This window comes from Festucalex cinctus, chromosome 13, assembly GCF_051991245.1.
Source record: "Festucalex cinctus isolate MCC-2025b chromosome 13, RoL_Fcin_1.0, whole genome shotgun sequence".
NCBI classification, from domain to species: domain Eukaryota; kingdom Metazoa; phylum Chordata; class Actinopteri; order Syngnathiformes; family Syngnathidae; genus Festucalex; species Festucalex cinctus.
Window position 1 is genome coordinate 4500726 of NC_135423.1, and position 21219 is coordinate 4521944.

General features: G+C 39.6%; 1 protein-coding gene across 1 annotated transcript; it reads left to right on the plus strand.

The window, feature by feature from the left end:
- Positions 1-319: 319 nt before the first annotated feature.
- On the plus strand, positions 320-21219 carry LOC144033387 (tripartite motif-containing protein 3-like). Its single transcript, XM_077541437.1, has 13 exons — positions 320-557; positions 10000-10162; positions 11107-11347; positions 12227-12378; positions 13038-13218; positions 13993-14722; positions 15962-16065; positions 16232-16399; positions 16616-16784; positions 16981-17040; positions 17156-17226; positions 17296-17436; positions 18484-21219. The coding sequence occupies exons 2-13, from the start codon at positions 10017-10019 to the stop codon at positions 18634-18636; spliced, it is 2316 nt and encodes a 771-aa protein (XP_077397563.1). The 5' UTR covers positions 320-557; positions 10000-10016; the 3' UTR covers positions 18637-21219.

Sequence of the window (21219 nt, forward strand, 5' to 3'; positions counted from 1 at the left end):
CATTTACTCTGGTAATCCTCATCCTAAAATGTAATACGCATCATCCTTTGTCCTTTTAAGGTGACTGACTGGGTGGAATCTTAAGCAAATCGACCTCCCCCACCCTCCTTTTTTTGTTGTTGTTGCATCACATGCACTCTTGCCGTCTGTTACTGAGATTGGACTCCTCCAGAACCCCACCCCCCCTTTCCACATGCCATTGGCTCATGTAGCTCCGCCCACGACGTGCCTGACCAATGCAGCATGGACGCCGCTCCCATCGCCGCCTCCTTCCTTCCTCTCCTTTCCCTTTAGCCTCTTCCTCGACCCCACCCCCCAACCCCTCCATTACCCTCCCTCCCCTTCTCCTGCTCCCAGACAGACCCTGCCCTTTCCTTTCCTTTGCTTTCTGTGGCTGCTCTGTGTGCGGTTCGGGAGTATCGGAGGAGACCGTGTGGAGTCGTACAATGGCCGGCTTTCTCTCAGCGGGCTTGCGATGCTGACGCCTCAGCTGCCCTCGTCGCTTCCTGCTCCTCCTCCTCCTGCTCCTGCTCCTCCTGCTGTTGCTGGGATTTCATGTGAGTACCCCAACATACACGCAAACAAACATACGCAACCACACGCATAGCCTCCTTTTGCCTTTTGTTGTTTGCTCTGCACTTCCACCCTGATAACTGCGGATAAATAATTGATGCCTTCTTGTGATGTCAGTTGAAGCTTGATGGTCGTCTTTTCGTTACGGGAACTATACGAATTGCAACGCAAACGTGGTGACAGGCCTCGTTGTAGCAGGTGTGCCCCTTTGCTGCAGTCTATCCAGTATGGGGGGGTGTTACATGTGAGTCAGCTTGTTTGCTTATGTCACTGTTGTGTATGTGTGTGTTTGTTGTGTGCGTGTTTATGTGGGGAAATGGGGGGGGGGGGGGGGGGGGAATTACACTGCAGCAACAACCAGTAATGTGCCCTGCCGATGAGGTGATGGCGGGCCAGATGATTTCTTATCGACCAGCAGGTCTTTGTGTAAAAGAACAAGCCCTCGGGCGTCATTGGCGGACACAGGGAGGTTGCTTGTGGACGCCTGAGGGCAGATCATCGTCATCAGCAGCATCAGCGAGAGGTTTGCCGTCTTGCGTCCATCATTTGGGTGCTCCTAGAGGGGGTGGGGGGGGTCTCTGCAGCAGGATGGCTTGTCGTGAGGCAGATGTGGGGCAGTCGCAATCATATATGGGCCCTTTCGGGGACCCGAGGATACTTTTGTGCAGTAACTCGTGAGGGTAGTTGAAATGTATGTAAGTGTGTGATGAGCTTTTTTTGGAAGCAGCGTAGAGAGGAAAACTGGTGAATGTCTCATCTCGGTGTCCAAAAATAGAGCAACAACTTCATCAGGATGTATGCCGCCCTAGTGGTTTGCTCATCCGCCTCACAGTTGTGAGGTTCTGGGTTCAAATATTGGCTCAGGCCTTCCTGTCTTCCTTCCCTGTTTCCAAAACATACATATTAGGGTCATTAACCCTCCTGTCAGGTTGGTTTCTCAGGAATAGCAATTTGACCCAAGCTACCTTATATTTTAATGATAAAAACACATCCCAAGAAACACAAAATATTTACTTTCAAATGGGTCAGTTTGACCTGGGCTATGTTTCATGTTCCAAAAGCGCCCCGATAATAAAAGATAGCTCATAATTAACAGTTTTCAATGAAAATATGTCAAAGTGAACCATTTTGCATGTTGATTAAAAAAATACATTTCATTGTAAAAACTACGAATTTTAAAATTGGTCAATTTGACCCAGGGTATGTTTCAGGTTCCAAAAGCATTCCGATAAACATTTGCAATTTAATTGAAAATATGTTTAAGTGACCTATTTTGATTGAGAAGTTTTGCAGCAAAAAACTACTAACGTGTAGCTTTTCGATGTTAAAATCATGGGTCAATTTGACCCAGGCTACGTTTAATGTTCCAAAAATGATTCCAATAAGCTTGACCCAATTTGACCCAGAATCTTTAACATTCCAAAACTATCCCAATAAACATTGTTTATAGTTTATTTAGCATTTTTCATTACACACAGGTCAGAATGAACCATTTCTTATAGTCTGTTGTTGTGAAGTTTCATAGCAAATGTGTCAAAATGAATCGTTACTTCCTGTCAGTGCCAAGTTTGATTGTGAAAAAGCTAATATTTGTTCTTTAATTTGAAAGTGGGTCATTTTGACCTGCAACAATTCAGGAGGGTTAATATAATATTATTATTTAAGAATCTAAATTGTCCACACGTGAATGCAAGCATGACTGGTTGTTTGTTTGTCCGTTTGTGTCCTGTAATTGGCTAGCGACCAGTCCAGGGTGCACCTCGCGTCTCGTTCAAAGCCAGCTGGGATATGCTCCAGCTCACCCGTAACGCTTGTGGGGACAAGCGGTATGGCAAATGGATGAACAGCGGTTCGGATCTGTCAAACAACAACAACAAAAATACCATTAACGGGATACACGTTGGGCAACGTGGTTATCATGAGCGGCTCAAAATTGAGAGGTTCTTTGTTTGAATACAAGGCAGCCCTCCGGTTGCTTGCAGTTTTTTTTTTTTTTTTTTTTTCTGAATATGCTCTGACTTCCTCCCACATTCCCAAAACTGAAGTCTAGAAGCACTCTAATAAATTCTTGATCGTTATTGTGAATGATTATTTTTCTCTTTATGCCCTCGTGATTGGCCGGCAACCAGTCGCCTGAAGTCAGCTGGTGTGAGACGCTGCTGTCGGTGCACAATACAACAATTGTATGAGCATTTTCATTTCAAGGATGCCTGTTTGGATCTGCAGTTGTGATTGTGCCTTTTTTTGTCCTTATTGATTCTACCATTTTGGCATCTCTTCTTCTGTAGCTAAATAATGTCATCATAGTATCAGAAACATGCCAGCCAGAGCTTTTGCATTCCTACTCAAGTTGCAAAACAAAACGTGAGAGATTCAGCACATTTCTCCATCACCTCAAAGTCACGCTGCACGTTTTAACGCGTTTCCTAATTATTGTGCCGGCGTCAGGCTAATTTGTGAGAGTTGACAGGGGGATTTGACGCTGTCTGCCGCCTCTGTTGTCTCAGCGACGGTGATAAAAGTGCTGACGCTTCATGCGTTTGTCAGGGTTAGTCAAACGCGAACAAAGCGAGATGTGAACGAGACGCTCGCGCTTCTGGTCAGCGACTTTGTGACGTGAGTCATGTGACGAACTTTGTCCTCAGTCCTGATTGTGAAACCTTGATGAAATTACGTTTGACAGAAGAGCAATACTCCTTGTGAATCCTGTCACACTTGTGTGTTGTTTTGACCCTAATCCGAACCGTGTGTGACGTCACATTGTGAGTCACAAACATAACGCAGCATATTTGCCTCAATATGTCTGAGAAGGGAAGTGAAATCGCTAAACTACTTGTATGTGCTGACAGAGATAACATACGATAGAATTAAAAATCCTAAAATTGATAAGGTCTCAACTTAGTATTGCCTAGCTTGAAGCCCGGAAGAACAACGGAATTGTTGTGCGAATTTCACACGTGACGGGAGAATGGCCCATCAAATCAAAGTGTCATATCAATGTCTCTGCAATACAACCCCCTGGTGGCCAAGGTGCACACACTTGCATAACTGTTATTATTTTTTTATATTCAATTTAAACTTTATGTACTTACTGTGAAGTGCTGCTACTCTTTTAAAAACACACACCTTACAAACATTTTTGTTGGTATTTTTTGGCTTGCTGGAACGGATTACTGGCATTTCCATTCAGTTAAATGAGGAAAACTGACTTGAGTTATGAGTGTATGTATGAACTGTACGCTATCACGCACCCAAAGCATCCCTATAGACCTGACTCTTGCTAATCCTAAAATGCGGCCAAAGGTCAGCAAGGCTAGGAAAGTAGTAATGAATTATGTCATGGCATTGCCACAAAATCCTTCGTCAGCATCCAGCCGGATGATTCCGATGTGATCTTCCATGCTGCTCACAGCCGCTATCATGTGGTCGTACTTGCATAATGCCGTCTGGGGATTGCTTTGATAAGATGTGATGTATTTATTAGCATTAACATTAGCAATTAGCATTATAGTCCGAAATTCAATTTTTTTTGTCCGCTTCCTATAATTCAGAATGAAAATTCATAACTGTTGACATGTGACCTCTACTGCTCGTAGGTGTCGAAATGGTGATGTGGCAAAGTGTAGCAAGAGCTTGTTATTGGGAGGAGCAAAGCATTCTGGGATGAGTCATCACTGGGCGACCACATCAAGTCTGTGTCTTGACCCAAAAACACACACATGGATTTTCTTGGCATGTTTCAGGCTAGTTTGGTGGTTCGGCCTTATTGCTCATTTCTGGTTCATTACTGCAAGTATCACGGAAAGAACGTTTTAAATGATGCAAATGATTCTATGGTGGTACAAATATCACAGTCTATTATTTTGTACAGTAAGCTTTCTAATTATATAAAGATAAAATAGGAATACTGAAACAGTAATAACATGGCTGTTATGTTCCAGAACTCACCAGAAATAGAAAAACAACTTTTTATTTACATTTTAATTAACTCATTCACTCCCAGCCATTTTCACAGAAGCAGTCCCGTTCGCTCTCGGATGTTTTACTGGATTTTGACTGATTTTGCAAGGCCCGCAGAATATTGTGTTCTTTTCCTATAAAAGCATGGAACCTACCAAAAGAAAAAAAAGGAAAAAAAAGTATGTTTCTATCTGTTACCGTTTTGCAGCAATTAGCATTAGAAGAGAGCTAAGTTTCATCAGTTTTCACAAATCTATTTAAAATTGTAAGTAATTGAGCTTTTTTTCTAGATGGCCCTGGTTGATCTCCTTTGCTCTTCTGCCACCTGCTGGCTGTTTGTGTAATAACTACCATTTCTGCAGCCGTTCTTTGTAGTTGAGAGGCTGCATCAAAGCCTCCTGTATGCTCTAGCATAAAAAACAAAAAAACGTATAAATACGTCTTTGGGACACTTAGAACACTAAAAAAAAACGTATTTATACGTTATTGGGAGCAAATGAGTTCAATGTATTTGAACATCAAAAATTGCCATCATCAAATATATTGGAAAAACTCGTTCTATTAATGGAATAAAAAAATTTAATTTTGGGGCCGACCACAATGTTACCCAACAATTGAAGCTGGCTTCACAAACTTTGTAATATGTGTCATATGGTGCTTAAAATGTTTGTATCATTTCCAATTAAAATGAGAGATCGCTTTGCTACTGTATTTGTATTGCAGGCACACCACACGTGTAAAAACCTGCCATCTATATTTAAACGCAATGTCATAAAGAGACATTGCAGATATGTGCAATCATCCTTTCTTCATTTGACAAGCATGTGTGACGACACTGAACATTTTTTTTTTCCCTGAGCTGCAGATGAAAGAAACAAGCAGCCGAGCTTGTTTCTTATCCCAGCAGGGGAAGAGGAAAAAGAACAAAATTCTTGGGCTGACCCTTTCAACTGTGGAAAAACATCCTGGAATGCGCCATATTTGTCTAGGTTGCCGACTGATGCTGACCCAACTGGCTTGAAACCCCAATCCTGGTTTGAAACTGTCATTTGAAACCTCAACGCTGGATTGAAACCCAAATTGGAAACCGCAATTGTGGCTTAAAACAAATATTACAAATGTGAGCCATAGCTTGAAACACTAATTTGAAACTCTATCCTAACCATGACTTCAAGTTCAAACACATATTTGAAACTCTAACCCTGGCCTGTAACCCTAATTCCAAACCTCAACTGAGCTTTGTAACCCTAAGGCAAACTTGAAACCCCAATTTGAAACTACACTTCAGATTTCAGATCCTGACCTCAAACATTAATTGGAAAACCTAACCTGGAGTTGAAACCTGAATTAGAAAACATACCTCTGGCTTGAAACCCTAATTTGAAACGCTAACACCGGCTTTAAAGCCAAATTTGGGTTTCAAACCCTGATTTGAAACCCCAACACAAATTTCAAATATTAAATTGAGACTAAAATCCTAATTTGAAACCTAAGCTTAGGAATTGAAGTTGAACCTAAATTTGAAACCCTAACCGTGCTTAAAAACACTGACCCAGGCTTCATGCGTTAATTTTAAAACCCAACATTGGCTTCAAACGCTAATTTGATACCCTAACATTGGCCTGTAACCCAGACTTGTGACCCTAACCTAGAATTTATACCCTAATTTGGTAAATGCTTTTTATATAGTGCTTTATCTACACCATATGGTGCCCAAAGCACTTTGAAAGCCTCAATATGTAACCTAACCCAGAGTTCAAACCTTAATTTCACAATTTGACTTAAAAACCCTCATTTGAATCCCTAACCCAGGCACGAACCTTGGCAACAACAAGCTAGTCATCCGTGCATTAACAGTCATCCAAAGTAGGATGACTTACCTTGTCGGAGGTGTTTAGCCGTCATTTGAGTGGATGTAGTGACTGCACTTCTCAGTGTTTGCGTCGTACGACGAGGCACTTAAAGGCCTTAACGCGCTGCAGACGTTCGCTTAAGAAGCTCGACGAAAAGATTTGCTCATCAAAGCCTTCCCGATGGAAGCGGATGAATGGCGAGGCTGGAGCGCGGTGTCGCCGGTGGTCATCTGTCACTTGTCAATCGCTTCTCGTAATGCTGGCGGATCAGGTCGAGGTGCGGCATGTGTTGGCGTCGTCTCGACGGGTTGCTTTAATCTACATGGCAGACGGGGATGTGACACCCCTCCGCCCATCCCCATGCAGGACATTAAGTCACTTAAGTGCACTATAAGGTGAGAGTGGCGACCGCATGAGCTCATTTGATGCATTAGTGCACAAACGGGAATAAAAATGGAGATAATAAATTATCAAGATGGCCGATATAATAACGGTTATTGGTATCAGGTCAATACCGGGCTTATTTCGGCAGAACAATCTAGCAGCAAGTACAGTAAGTCCTCCTCTTCAGTAGATGGCGCTACACTGCGGCAGTTTCACACATTGGCGAGTCAAGCGTAGCTTAATTCACACTCATTTGAAACCCTGAGTATTGAAAACAATAAAACATGCCTCTAAGTGTGAATTGAGACCTTAATGCTGATTTGAAACTGTAACTTGAACACCTCACCACTATTTGAGAAACATTAACCCTTGCTTGAAAAACCCTAATTTGAAACCAGATTGCAAGGCTTGAAAGCCTAAATTGAAACGCTCGCTGTCCTGATTTTTTTTTCCACTCATTTTAAACCTTGAAACCCTAACCTTGGCTTCAAATCCTTATTTGAAATTGTAGCCCTTTTTGAAGCCATAACAAAGGCTTGAAACCATGATTTGAAAGATTAGCTTAGCTTCGCTTCAAACACCGGTTTTCAACCCTAACTCCTGGGCTTACACAAACCTAGGTTGGGGTTTCAAAGGCCTCATAACCCAGAATTGATTCCCTAATTTGCAACCCCATCCCTTGATTAAAACCCTAACCCATGCTTGAACCTTCAAAGATAAAACCACTGACTTTGCATTAGCTTGTTGTTCAGTCATTTTTGTTGCGCGTCACATCGTAATTAAGTTTTTCCTTGGAGGGCCGTTGTGACTGTGAACCCAAATAAATGTGTGATCACCATCTTACGACGTAGTGCATACCGTATAAACAATTTGATGGATGATTAAAAAAAAAATGTTTTCATTATATCATTGTTGAAAGAGAAGACAAGTAGCAACATTGATATGTTAGCAAGAACAACGATATTGTTTGTTGCCTTTGCGAACTGCATAAAATGATGTGTCGGGCCAAATCTGGGCCCCGGACCTTGAGTTTGACGCCTGCAATTCACAACATTAAACTCTTGCAGCAATTTTTGTACATTGGGGGGCTCAAAAGAGCCTTGCGGTGTCTTGCGGCATGGATGACAGCTCTCCGTTTGCTATTTTTAACATTTCAACACACAGATGACCTCTTGAGTTGAGCTTTTTTTTTCGTTTTCTTTCTTTTTTTAACGCTCACATCACATCTCATGCAGAACGACGGCATCCTTTAAAGGCGTCTGACTGAATCCAAAGAATATTCAAAGCAAATGATGACTGCAAAAGTGAGAGGGAATGTGTTGAAGAAAGCTTCGCTCGAGTGGGAGGAACTGAGACGAGCCGGCTGTTGAGATAGAGGAAGGATGGCGGACAAGAGGTGGGAGGGGGGGTGGTGGGGGGGTCGGCTTCATGACGTCACGTCACTGCTGTAAATCAGAGTTCATGTGAAAGGCGGTGGGAGGGGGAGGTGTAGAATAAAGCGAGGCGGAAAAATATGCAAGGAGGTCCGACGATGCCACGAGTGCGTCGAGAGAAGAACGAAAAGACGAGGAGTTGTTGAGCCAAGACGGAATGGCGTCGTTTGTGCTCGTTTCTGCAGAGTGGGGCAGCTGCTTGCAGACAGGCAAGCAGGCAGGTGGCGCTGTGTTGAGCTCAGCCAGCTGGCCATCGAGGAGATGCAAGTCTCGCAGGAATTTTGTGGGAGGGGCATCTTGAAACCCGTATTTCAAACACGGACATATTTTCACAATCAGCTGTGGTCAGGAGTGCACAACGGAGGTCCCAAGTCCAGCCAAGAGGCCGCTTGCAGCCCACATGCTCATTTTTACAATTTTGAGTCAGGCATGACGTTAACAACACTCTCGTAGCCGACTACATGATTTGTTTGCTTTTCAAATTTGTATTTGTGTTTATTTGCGATGCTGACAGTGGTGCGTGTGGTCCTCATGTCAGCTTTTGTTTTCATGTGCTGTTGAATATCAACAGATGTGCGCCATGTCATCAGTACATAATCTCCACTTGACCCACTGACACACAACGTGGCATCCATGAATACATTAGTGACTTGCAAAACTTTCAAAAATGTTATCACCAATGATCAGACTAGCAAAATAAAGGTTCAGGTTAGGGTTTGCGCTTCTTCTTATGTTTAACATAAGCCTTGGCTCAATAAAGGTTGGGAAACAAGTGGTTCTGATTTATTTTTTTTTAACTGTAAATGTAAAAAAAGGTCTTTATTTTACATTAAAAAAGGGCTTAAATTAAGTTAAATTGTTAAATTAAGTCAGTAATTTGTTTCTTCTTTTTTAAAATAAAATTATGTTGAGCCAAAAAAATGTATTGTATGCACTGTATTTTATTTTAAAGTATTTTATATTTATACAGCGACGTTGGCATCTGCTGAATGTAGCTAATGAAATAAATTGGAATCTATTATTTACTTTTAAAATCAAACATTGAGTAAACATTTACTTGTTAAATCAAGTAATCATTAAAGTAATAAGTTACTTTTAAAATTTTAATTGTAATATCAAGTAATCAGGAAACTAAAAATTACTTTAAAAATCAAGTAATCAGTAAATTGTCAATTACTTTTAAAATTAAGTCATTGGTAGAGTAGTGAAGTTACTTTTACAATCAAGTAATCGGTAAAGTAATGAAGTTACTTTTAAAATCAATTACATGAAAGGAATGAAGTTACTTTTAAAATCAATTAATCGTGAAAGTAATGAAGTTACTTTAAAAATCAAGTAATCAGGAAAGTATTGGAGTTACTTTTTCAATCAGGTAATCGGTAATTAAATCACTTTTGAAATTAGCTATATGCAGAGGGTTTACTTTCTCAAGGTAACCGTGACAACACTGCCACTATCTCTTTCCACACAGCTGGATTTCCATTTCCATAAAGCTCATTTAGTAGTTGCCTGTAGGCTTTCATCACAAGTATGCATATTACTTGCAAAGCACTAACTTGTTAAAGATGTTGTACTAATGAAGCCAAGCAGCCCGCGGCGACGTGGGCGACACAATCGCGGAAGAAGCCGAAGAAGAAGCGACTATCTTCTCGCCAGCTGATACTTGAGCGAGGCTTTCAAAACGCTTCCAGCGCGGTGACTCATTTCCTCCGCGCGCCGCCAACGCCCTCCCGCCCGTCGCCGCGCTTCCTCCCGCCGGCCTCGCTGACCTTGTCTCGCCGCTGCCGTCCGCGCAGGTTCCCCGTTGGCCTGAATGTCCGTGTCCATGGCCAAGCGCGAGAGCGGCGGCACCAGCCCGGTGGTGAGGCAGATCGACAAGCAGTTCCTGGTGTGCAGCATCTGCCTGGACCGTTACCACAACCCCAAAGTGCTGCCCTGCCTGCACACCTTCTGTGAAAGGTACGCACCATGCGTCTGTCACCCCGTGTGTGGACAACACATTATTTTCTCACTTTTACTTTGCTTACTCCTTTAAAAAAACAAAAAAAAAGATTTGCATTCTTTCAAGTGTGTTTCCATGCATTGTTAAACTCATTCATTGCCAAACATTTTAGACCATTTTTCCAAGACCAGCAGTATATTAATGATACACTAAATCTACCACATGAAAGAAAAGACTCTCTTCTTTCATCAAGAAAAAAAAAAAGTTAGATTCTGCCTTCATCCATTATTTACGACGTTGTATTAGGGTTCACGTATAAATATATATTTTTTTTTCTTAATATTCCAAGAAAAAAACTTTACCAAAAATTACCACTTTCTGAAGTCGCGAATTTGCCATTAATAAAGTGGCTAAATTGCGAGAAAAAAAACTAGCAAATCTGAAAATTTCTAAAGTGGCAAATTTGTGACAAAGATATCTTTGTCGTTGGCAGTAACCAACGCTTCACACTTAACATGATATGGTTAATCTTTGCTAAAGAAATTACTATGTACTTATTTGAAATCCCGTGCAGAATTTGCACAAACATCCGAGTAGGCCGCTAGGTGTATTTCTCCTATGTTTTTTTCTTGCAAATCTGCCACTATATAATGTCGCAAATTTGCCACTTTATAAGACTTTATAAAGTGGCAAATTTGCGATTTTTTTTTTTTTTTTTTTTCCCCCCCCATGGAATATTGCCCTCACCCTAAAAAAACAAAACAAATAAAATGTATTTATACGTGGCCCTAATAAGGCATTGCAATTATTTTATCATCACCAGTAGAAAGAAAATTAGGTTGCATAAAATGTAACTGTTTCTAACAGTGAACTCACAAACTGTGTCGTTCTCAAAAAATGGGGTTTGGCTGCCATCTACTGGTGGTTGTGCGTCAGTAAAGTTTTGTGTGCACCCCTGCAGATGCCTGCAGAACTACATCCCTCCGCAGTCCCTGACGCTGTCGTGCCCGGTGTGCCGGCAGACGTCCATCCTGCCCGAGAAGGGCGTGGCCGCACTTCAGAACAACTTTTTCATCACCAACCTGATGGAGGTTTTGCAGCGAGACCCCGAGTGCAGCCGACCCGAGGCCTGCAACGTCCTCGAGTCGGCCAGCGCCGCCACCGCCTGCCAGCCGCTTTCCTGCCCCAACCACGAGGGCAAGGTGAGCACATGCCGCAAAAGAAAGAAAACTTTTCACACAAAGTACTTAAAAAAAAAAAATGCCTGCAATCATCTTCGCGGGTCAATTTGACCCACGCCTTTAATGATTTAAAAAAAAACAAAAAAAAACTTCCCAATAAATTTATTCACCGCTTTCATTGCCAATATTTGAAAACAACCATTTTTAACAAGTTTCATCTCGACATACTACTCTTTGTATTTTGAAATGGGTCAATTTGACCCGTGCTATGTTTAATCTTCCAAAAGTTCCCTGATCATGAATTTTAGCACATGATTAACAGTTTTCATTGCAAATGTCAAAATGAACCAATTTGTCTGTTGATGAAAAAAGTTGTTAAAAACTACTAATTTGTAGTTCTTAAACTTGAATATGGGTCAATTTGACCCAGGCTATATTTAATGTTCCAAAAGCATTCTGATAAACAGTAGAAACCGTTTTAATTGCACATACATTACATTTCTTAATTTCATTTCTTTTCATCGCAAAAAAATATTTGTTGGGTTAATTTGAGAGCGAAAGGTAACATTTGTTCTTTAACTTTTTTTTTTTTTTTAATGGGTCATTTTGACCCACAGCATAACAGGAGTGTTAAATTCAGCTCAGTAGAGGGTCACGGTCTCCATGGCGGAAACTTAACAGACTCGCTGCATTCCATGGCATGAAAATACAAAAGCTGTAATAATTTAGTTGAAAAGTTGAATGCAAATTGCACCTGAGTAAATGTGTAAAAGTAAATAATTCTTCCAAAAAAAAACATTGAACAACTTCAATTTCAAGTACCACTAGTGATACTTTTTTTTTTTTAAATAACTGCAAAACGCCCAACGAGATGATCCTGCTCCATTGCACCGCCGGCAGGTGATGGAGTTCTACTGCGAGTCGTGTGAGACGGCCATGTGTCTGGAGTGCACGGAAGGCGAGCACAGGGAACATGTGACCGTGCCTCTGAGGGACGTTCTGGAACAACACAAGTCGGCGCTCAAGAACCAGCTGGACACCGTACGCAACAGGTCAGTGATGTCATTTCAAATTGGCCTTTTGACATCAATTTTAACTTCTATATGATTTTTTTTCAACTTGTGTTTTTTATAGAAAATTAAATAGATTTTAAATTAAGTCCTCCTCGGCAGTAGTTGGCGCTATACTGCGGCATGGAAAAAGAAATTAATTCTAAATATAGGCTTACATTCTGTATTTATCATTTATTTGTTTTTAGTGGATTCTTTATTAGGAGCAAGCGGTTCAGAAAATGGATGGATGGATGGATGGATTCTTTATTTAGTGCTAGTAATTCTAATCATGACAATATTTGTCACATTATTACTACAAATTAAAATAATTCCTAAATCATTAATTAAAAGATCAAACATTTACAGTATAAAATAATTATTATTATGACTAATAATAATAATAATAATAATAATAATAGCATTTTTGTTTTACAAATTAATGATAATAATAAACATTATTGTTTGCATTTTTATTTACTGTTTTTTTTATTTTTCGAGTGTCTTATTATTTGAAAAGGAATTGAAAAGCTCAGGCACACTGTTACAGAGAGGCATTTATTGTATTTAATGTATTATTGCATATTATCTTTATCATTACCTACATTCCGGTACATTCGGTACATCACGGTCATGGCGAATGTGGTCTGTATGCTTTGCAGACTTCCTCAGCTGACGGCGGCCATCGAGCTGGTGAACGAGATCTCCAAGCAGCTGACGGAGCGCAAGCACGGCGCCGTGACGGAGATCAACGCCACCTTCGACGAGCTGGAGAAAGCCCTGCGCCAGCGCAAGAGCGCCCTCATCGCCGAGGTGGACAACATCTGCAGCACCAAGCAGAAGGTCACACATGCTCTGCACCCTTCATGCTTTCTTGGAGCTTTTCACATTGTTGACGGTAAACTTAATAACCGTTACTTTGAAAATCAGGTAATCGGAAAAGTAACAGCTACTTTTAACACATTCACTGCCAGCCCAGCAAAAACGCATCATTTGACGTCTTTTTCCGTCAATGGCAGTGAATGAGTTAAAACCAAGTAATCAATAAAGTAACTAAAATCAATCCATCACTAAAGTAACAGTTACTTTTCAAATTAAATAATCCGTAGATTAACAGTTACTTTTGAATCCAAATATTCAATAACATGTTACTTTTAAAATCAAGTAATCTGTAAGTTAAGTTACTTTTAAATTCAATAAACCAACTACGTTACATTTAAAATCAAGTAATTGGTAAAGTAACAAAGTTAATACAAAAAATGTAATTACCTCTAAACCTAAGTAATCTATTCTATTTCTTTTAAAATCAAGTAATCTGCAAATTCATTTACTTTTAAAACCAAGTAATCAATAAAGTAACTTAGTTTTAAAAATCAAGTAATTAGTCTAAGTAACAATTATTTTTAAAACCATGTAATCAATAAATTAAGTAACTAAGTTCATTTTAAAACCAAGTATTTAGCATGTAATATGACTATTCTGAAAGTTAGTATAATTCGATGGTCTCCAAATATGACGCGCTGTGGCAACTCCTAATGGGACAAGCCGAGAGGGAAAGAAGAATTGGTTGTTACTTTCCAAATATATATTCCCCCCTCCCTGACGTCTTGCGTTCAGGTGCTCCAAGCGCAGCTGACGTCGCTGCTGCAGGGCAAAGAGAACATCCAGAGCAGTTGCGACTTCACCGAGCAGGCCCTGAGCCACGGCAGCGCCACCGAGGTCCTCCTGGTCCAGAAGCAGATGGGCGAGCGGGTCAGCGCCCTTGCCCGCCACGCCTTCCCCGAGCACCCGCACGAAAACGGCCACCTGGAGTGCCAGGTGGAGACGGACGGCCTGCGGCGCTCCATCCAGAACCTGGGCGTCCTCATCACCACCGGCGCCGTGGGCCACACCAGCGTGGCCACCGGCGAGGGCCTGCGCCACGCGCTGGTGGGCCAGCACACCACCGTCACCGTCACCACCAAGGACAAAGACGGCGAGCTGGTCAAGACGGGCAACGCCGCCCTGACCGCCCGCATCGTGTCGGCAGAGGGCGTCGCGGCCGAGGCCGAGGTGGCGGACAACAAGAACGGCACCTACGAGGTGGGCTACACGGCCCGCGCCGAGGGCGAGTTCGCCTTCTCGCTGCTGCTGTACGAGCAGCCCGTCCGGGGCAGCCCCTTCCGCCTGCATGCCGTCAAGCCCTCCGACGTGCTGCAGTCGCCCGACGACGTCAAGAGGCGCGTCAAGTCGCCCAGCGGCGGGGGCGGACACGTGCGCCAGAAGGCCGTCAGGAGGCCCTCCAGTATGTACAGCACCACCAAGAAGAAGGAAAACCCCATCGAGGACGAGCTCATCTACAGAGTCGGTGAGGTCGAAGAGTCTTGTCACGAGGGTTGATTGATTGGGAAAATCGATGATCAATCACTGGTCAAAATGCATCTTGGTGCCAAGAAACTTTCAATGTTTTTTGGGGGTATTTTGATGTTGCTCAATCAAAAAACGATAATTATTTTTCCAAATTGGCTGTGGTTTTTGAGATATTCCATATGATCGAAAATATCGTCTGTTGCACTCTCATGGTCCACTTACATAATATAGTGAAAAATATGAATCAAAATAAAATGAAGACTAGATAAATACATTCGACAAACAAGATTTTTTTTTAAATACTTTTGAATTTTATTTCAAATTAATTTTCCAATTTTATATTAATTGTAATTTAAATGTTAAATTATATCATTGGATGATTGGAAATAATGCAAATAGAAATACTACAAATAAAAAATATATTCTATTGAGGAATAATGAAAAAGTAAAATAAAGATTTAAAAAATAATTATGAAACATCAAATTAAGGTACAAGCTTATTATAATAAAAATGACATTCACGTTAAATTTAAATAATAGAAATATGAATGAAATAAAGTAAAAATAATGAAAAAGTTATCACAATATCATACCTTTTTAAAATATAAAATTCAGTTATAATGTAGGGTTCACATTACATTTACAAAAAAAAAATACTCCATTAAAAGTCATTAAATGTGATTTGCTCAAATTAAACATTAAATGCGATTTGAGAGCATAAAAATGTTAATACAAATGTTCATGCTTTATTTTATATATTCTGCAAAGGAGTCATTATTACAGAATTTAGCAATTATAAAAGAGATGAAAATATCTGCATTTGTGGGGACTGGACACTAGTAATTTACAATATATAAAATGGCCTGGAGTTTGCAAATATTTTCATGCACCAATTGCTCTGAATATGAAAGGACAAATATGCTCTTCCTGCACCAACGTCCAACCTGAAACACTAATGCCAACTAGTGGCAGAAAATTACCTTAAATGTCACTTCATAAATTACTTACAATGTATACTATGCAAGATCCGCTTGTTTGAATAGTGCAGAGCAGAATGTTTCTTCATTTGAGTGAACTTATGTGAGATGCTGTGGGCTTCCATTCTCACATCAAGGGATGTGAGTGATAAGTTCCTTACATTTTTTGTCACTTTCTTTTGGTCGTGAATTACATCACAATTTTTATGAATAGTTATAATATGTGTTGGTGCCAAGTGATGTAGTTGTCTGTTTACCAGGAACGAGAGGACGTGACAAGGGAGAATTCACCAACCTTCAAGGCATCTCCACCTCCAGCAACGGTCGCATTGTGGTGGCCGACAGCAACAACCAGTGCATACAGGTCTCGCACGCACGCAGAAGTACAACAACATGAATGGTGACAAATACTTTGAGTACACAAACATGCAAACAAACAAACCAACACATACACAGACACACAAAGACAAATTCAAAGCCATACGTCAACAAAATATGCAAATTGTGACCCGGTTGTGTTCCTGATTCAGGTTTTCTCCAACGACGGCCAGTTCAAGATGAGGTTCGGGGTCAGAGGTCGCTCCCCGGGGCAGCTGCAGCGCCCCACGGGGGTGACGGTGGACATGAACGGCGACATCATCGTGGCCGACTACGACAACAGATGGATTAGCATCTTCTCCTCGGACGGAAAGTTCAAGGTTATCCGACACGCTCGACCCATAACATGGAGAAACAAAATACACAAAAGAATACATAGATGCCATTTCAAAAAATTGTAATTCCCTATAGAAGCCACCAGATGTCACCAAAGCAAAAAAGTGATGTTTACACCAGCCCCCCGCCCGCCCAATGTTACGATGTATTTATCAACGTAACTTGACGACCAAAACGTTTCCATGTTTTCGTCTTGTCAGAACAAAATCGGAGCGGGTCGTCTGATGGGTCCGAAAGGTGTGGCCGTGGACAAGAACGGCCACATCATCACCGTGGACAACAAGGCCTGCTGCGTCTTCATCTTCCAGGCCAACGGAAAGCTGGTCACCAAGTTTGGAGCCAAGGGAACGTCCGACAGACATTTTGCAGGTAGTGTGGATGTTATATTATTGTGTATATTACGGAGACAAAAGTCCTTTGGGGGGTTGTGGTGCAATCTGACAGGATGACAGATTTTTTTTTCTAATCAAAAGTTAGGTAGCTAACTAAACATCTTGCTAGCTAGCAAGCTAGCTATCTGTCAAAAATGTTTGCTAACGCGCATCATGTTTTCTTTCCTTTGTAGACAAAAGTGGTGCAAATGTTGCACTGGAACAAAAGTTGAGTAAATCAGGCCCAGTGTTCAGTAAGTACATTCACTTCACAACATCATTTATTTTTATTTCTTTTTTTATCTTTTGTCCTCGTGCGCTAGCTAGAAAGACCAAGGCAATAAGAGTTCATGTTGCGTTTCCTGTTAGGTCCTCATTTTGTGGCGGTCAATAACAAGAATGAAATTGTTGTGACGGACTTTCACAACCATTCTGTGAAGGTGCGTTGACTTCTTTCTTTATTTTTCATTTTTTGTTCAATTCGTTCACACCGTTTGGTTCCTCTTCAGGTGTACAACGCGGACGGCGAGTTCCTGTTCAAGTTCGGCTCGCACGGTGAAGGCAACGGTCAGTTCAACGCTCCCACGGGCGTGGCCGTCGACTCCAACGGGAACATCATCGTCGCCGACTGGGGCAACAGTCGCATCCAGGTTGAACGAAAATACCGCCGTATTATTAAAACGCTGGTAGACATTATATAACTGTAGGTAATAAAACGATATCAGGCATCTATTATTTTTCTTTTATGAAGAATAGCTAATATTACATCATCTTAGGGCCAGAAGCGTAGCTTGCTAACAGGCAAGGCAGGAAATTGCTTGGGGCCTCTTAGCCAGCAGGGGCCCCTCAGAGGGCCAACAGATTTGAAACAAACTGCATATCCTTCACATTAGCAGTTTAACAATGACAATTGATCTCAAATTCCTTGAGTCAGATGTTTTTCTTTTCTTAAAAGAAGTAACAATGATGTATAGTGAGGTGTTTTTTTTTTGTGTTTTTTTGTTTTTTAAAACAGGTAACAGAGGCAATTTTTTTTAATGACCATATATAGTAAGTCGTGTTTTTTTTTTTTTTTTTTTTTTTTTTTTTTTAACAACCATAAATAGTAAGGCTTTTTTTTTTTTTTTTACGACCATGGCAATTTTTTTAATTTTAATGACCATGTATAGTATGGTGTTTTTTTTATTTTTTTTATTTTATTTTATTTTTTTATTAATTTTAAAACAACCACGTATACTAAGGCTTTTTTTTTTATGACCATAACGACCATGTATAGTGAGGCGCTTTTTTTGTTTTGTTTGTTTTTTAACCAACCAGGTACACTGAGGCAATTTTTTCAATAACCATATATAGTAGGTCGTGTTTTTTGTTTTTGTTTTTTTTAATGACCATCTGCAGTATGGTGTTTTGTTTTTTGTTTGTTTTTTTAATTGACTGCACATGTATAGTAAGGTGATTCTTTTTTTTTTTTTTTTATAGAATTGAAAGCACTGTACTGTATCGGATGCAAAAAAGGTTCAGTCTAAAACAGTACATTGAATTTAGTGATAGTATACCACTAGAGGGAGCCCATGTGCTTCTTAGCAGTACTTGACTGTACACATAACCCACATTTGAGAATCCACTGCTTGTTTTTTTTATTCCGTTTTTATTTTAATTTTGCGCTCTTTCTAATGCCGTGTCGTCTTCCAACCCAGGTGTTCGACAGCTCGGGCTCCTTCTTGTCGTACATCAACACGACGGCGGACCCCCTGTACGGCCCGCAAGGCCTGGCCCTCACCTCGGACGGCCACGTGGCGGTGGCCGACTCGGGCAACCACTGCTTCAAGGTCTACCGCTACCTGCAGTAACACGCCAACGACACAAGTCCACACAGGGTGCAATAAAAACTTCGCTCTCGCGCAGCAGCCATCAGCTCACAGTGTGTACTCGCAATGTTTTTTTGTTTTTTTTTCTTTCTTTTGTCCAAGTTTGGAGACGTAGCTTTCGCAAAAGGAGCGCACAAAAGTTATGCGTGTGTAGACTTCACAGATAGTTTAATAGATTCAAGTATAAAATGATCCATGCCTCTGTCCAAATGCATGTCACTTGATTTCATCTCTGTAATTATCAAACATGGCCGTGCATCATTGGTTGTATTACATACCAAGCAGTATTGGGGTCACACTCAAAAGAAATTCAATAGTCAGTAAAATGATGAGGAAAAAAGTCATACAGTTACAAGAAAACACGTCAAAATTGTGGCAAGAAGGTGTAGTTTTCAATGTTACAAGATATGCTGAATATTATCAGTAAAATATGTACTGTAATGTAAAATTAATTTGTAATATTGTTAAGCTAGTAAACTCGACATATTGTTACAAGAATTTTTTTTTTTAATTGTTTCCCATAATGAAATTTTGGATTTCACTTTGAATAAATACATTATAAAAATATACAAGTGATAATTTTGAGAATAGTCTTCACTTGATTAGCCTAAAAAAACAGGAAAAACATGAAATTCTAAAAACAAATTTGTAATATTAAATGGAAAAAGTTAAACTGTTAGAATGACAAAAATTGTTAAAAAAAATAAATTGCAATTTTCCTCAATGTAAAAAAATGTTTTTACTCAAATGAAGACTTAGTTTTAAGTGAAAATACGTATGATTTATGTAACAATAGATTAAAATCACAATCAAAATAGTACTCATTGTGAAAATAAATTTGTAAATTGATGATTTTGTTTCTTGTAAAATTACAAATCATTTCTTGAAAATAAATGTGTCAAATGGTTATTTTTTTTCTATTAAAATTTGAAATAATTTCTTGTAAATTTCTATTTTGTGTGTAATGTCAATAAAGGTTACAATTCCACAATTTTGTCTTGGAAACTATTATTTTTTTTGTAATATTACAAAACAAATTATTGTAAAATGATACATCTTAATGAGTGAATTGCAAATAAATTTAATATAAACAAAATGTGAAATTCCAATTCTTTCTTGTAAAATGATGCATTGTATTCCTTCAAAACAATATATGAAGTGTAAAATCATGTTTTCTTGCAAAAATGTTGACATTTTTCCTAGTCAAAGTATAAAATAATGGTCAAAATATTTGGAAATTGTTGAAATTCTTGAACTTTCTTTTCAGTGTGCCTCCTTTCTAGCTTTTTTCCGCCATCTTTTTTTTTTTTTCACTGCTTAGCGTGAAACTAAGCAAGCGTGGAAACACGACACATGCATGAATTTGCTGTTTGTACTTTATGTATATAGCTGACGAAATGTATATGACTGTATATTAGACGACGACGACGACGACGACAAGGACGCGGCGGCAGCGACGCTGAATAGGCAGCTGTTTTCAAACGTGCGCTTTTCAAAACTTGCTTGACGTACATACACCAGAAGTATATTTATTGCAATTAAAGCAGCACAATAATGTTTCTTTGTTTTCATTTTTTTTGTTTTATAGTATTTAAAAAAAAAAAAAAAAATGAGGACGAATGGGAAGGGAAAGCTAATTTATTTGATTTTATACACAAGCTCTGCTTTTACCTTTTTATTTTTTTTTAATGATTGTGCTTTTTTTTCACCCTCTTTTTTTGTATTCAATTTGTGAATGACTTTGTGATCATGTTAAAAATGGCCTGCAAATGACTCATCTAGTTCTCGATTTAATGAATACACAACAAACAAACAGATGCAACTATTTGAAAATCTAATTAATTCATTGACAATTTAATACATTCATCCTTTCAATAATATTAAATACTTAATGAAGACATAAACACAACCGTTTCAAATATTTTGTCATTTATTTATTTTATGAAAAATAAATTTGCTTTTTAAAGAAATAATTTCATCGACTTCATTTTTTAAAAAAGTCCAAACTACACATTTAAACACGCACACATGCAGGGGTTATGTAAGCATATATGTTCAAATTTGAAATTGAATTTGGATGCAATATTATTATTTTTTTCTGTTCAGGATGAATGCCAGTCTACCAATAAACTCTCAATTAGAAAAATAAAATAACGTATTTTTCATTGAGGTGCTTGTTAGAAAAGAACACACATCTCAGGAAACACAACATAGACATCAAATGGCAGATTTATTGTTATAATTCTGACGGAACTTTTGAAAGCGTAAATTGAAAGTTTTTTGTTTTTTTTTGCTCGAGTGGACGTGCCATCTTCGTTGTGCCTCCTCCCAGCTTTGGCTCCCCCTGCTGGTTATTGTGTGCCAACACTCGTTTTGTTTACTCGAATACTGAAGGCTTTTTAAAATGCTCATTATTTGCAGCTGTGATCTAAATATGAAACATTTCATCATTGTGATATTTGTGTCACACACAACACTACGACTGTATATTATTATTATTATTATTTTATTTTAAATTTTTTTGAAGAAATATGCACTGGTAATAAAAGCACATGGTTACCTGAA

Bases quoted from the DNA above. Each gene is read 5' to 3' on its own strand.
- LOC144033387 (XM_077541437.1), top strand. From the start codon at position 10,017: ATGTCCGTGTCCATGGCCAAGCGCGAGAGCGGCGGCACCAGCCCGGTG. The intron at 14,723-15,961 runs GTGAGGTCGAAG...TCTGTTTACCAG, and splicing joins CGAGCTCATCTACAGAGTCG to GAACGAGAGGACGTGACAAG. The intron at 16,785-16,980 runs GTAGTGTGGATG...TTTCCTTTGTAG, and splicing joins GTCCGACAGACATTTTGCAG to ACAAAAGTGGTGCAAATGTT.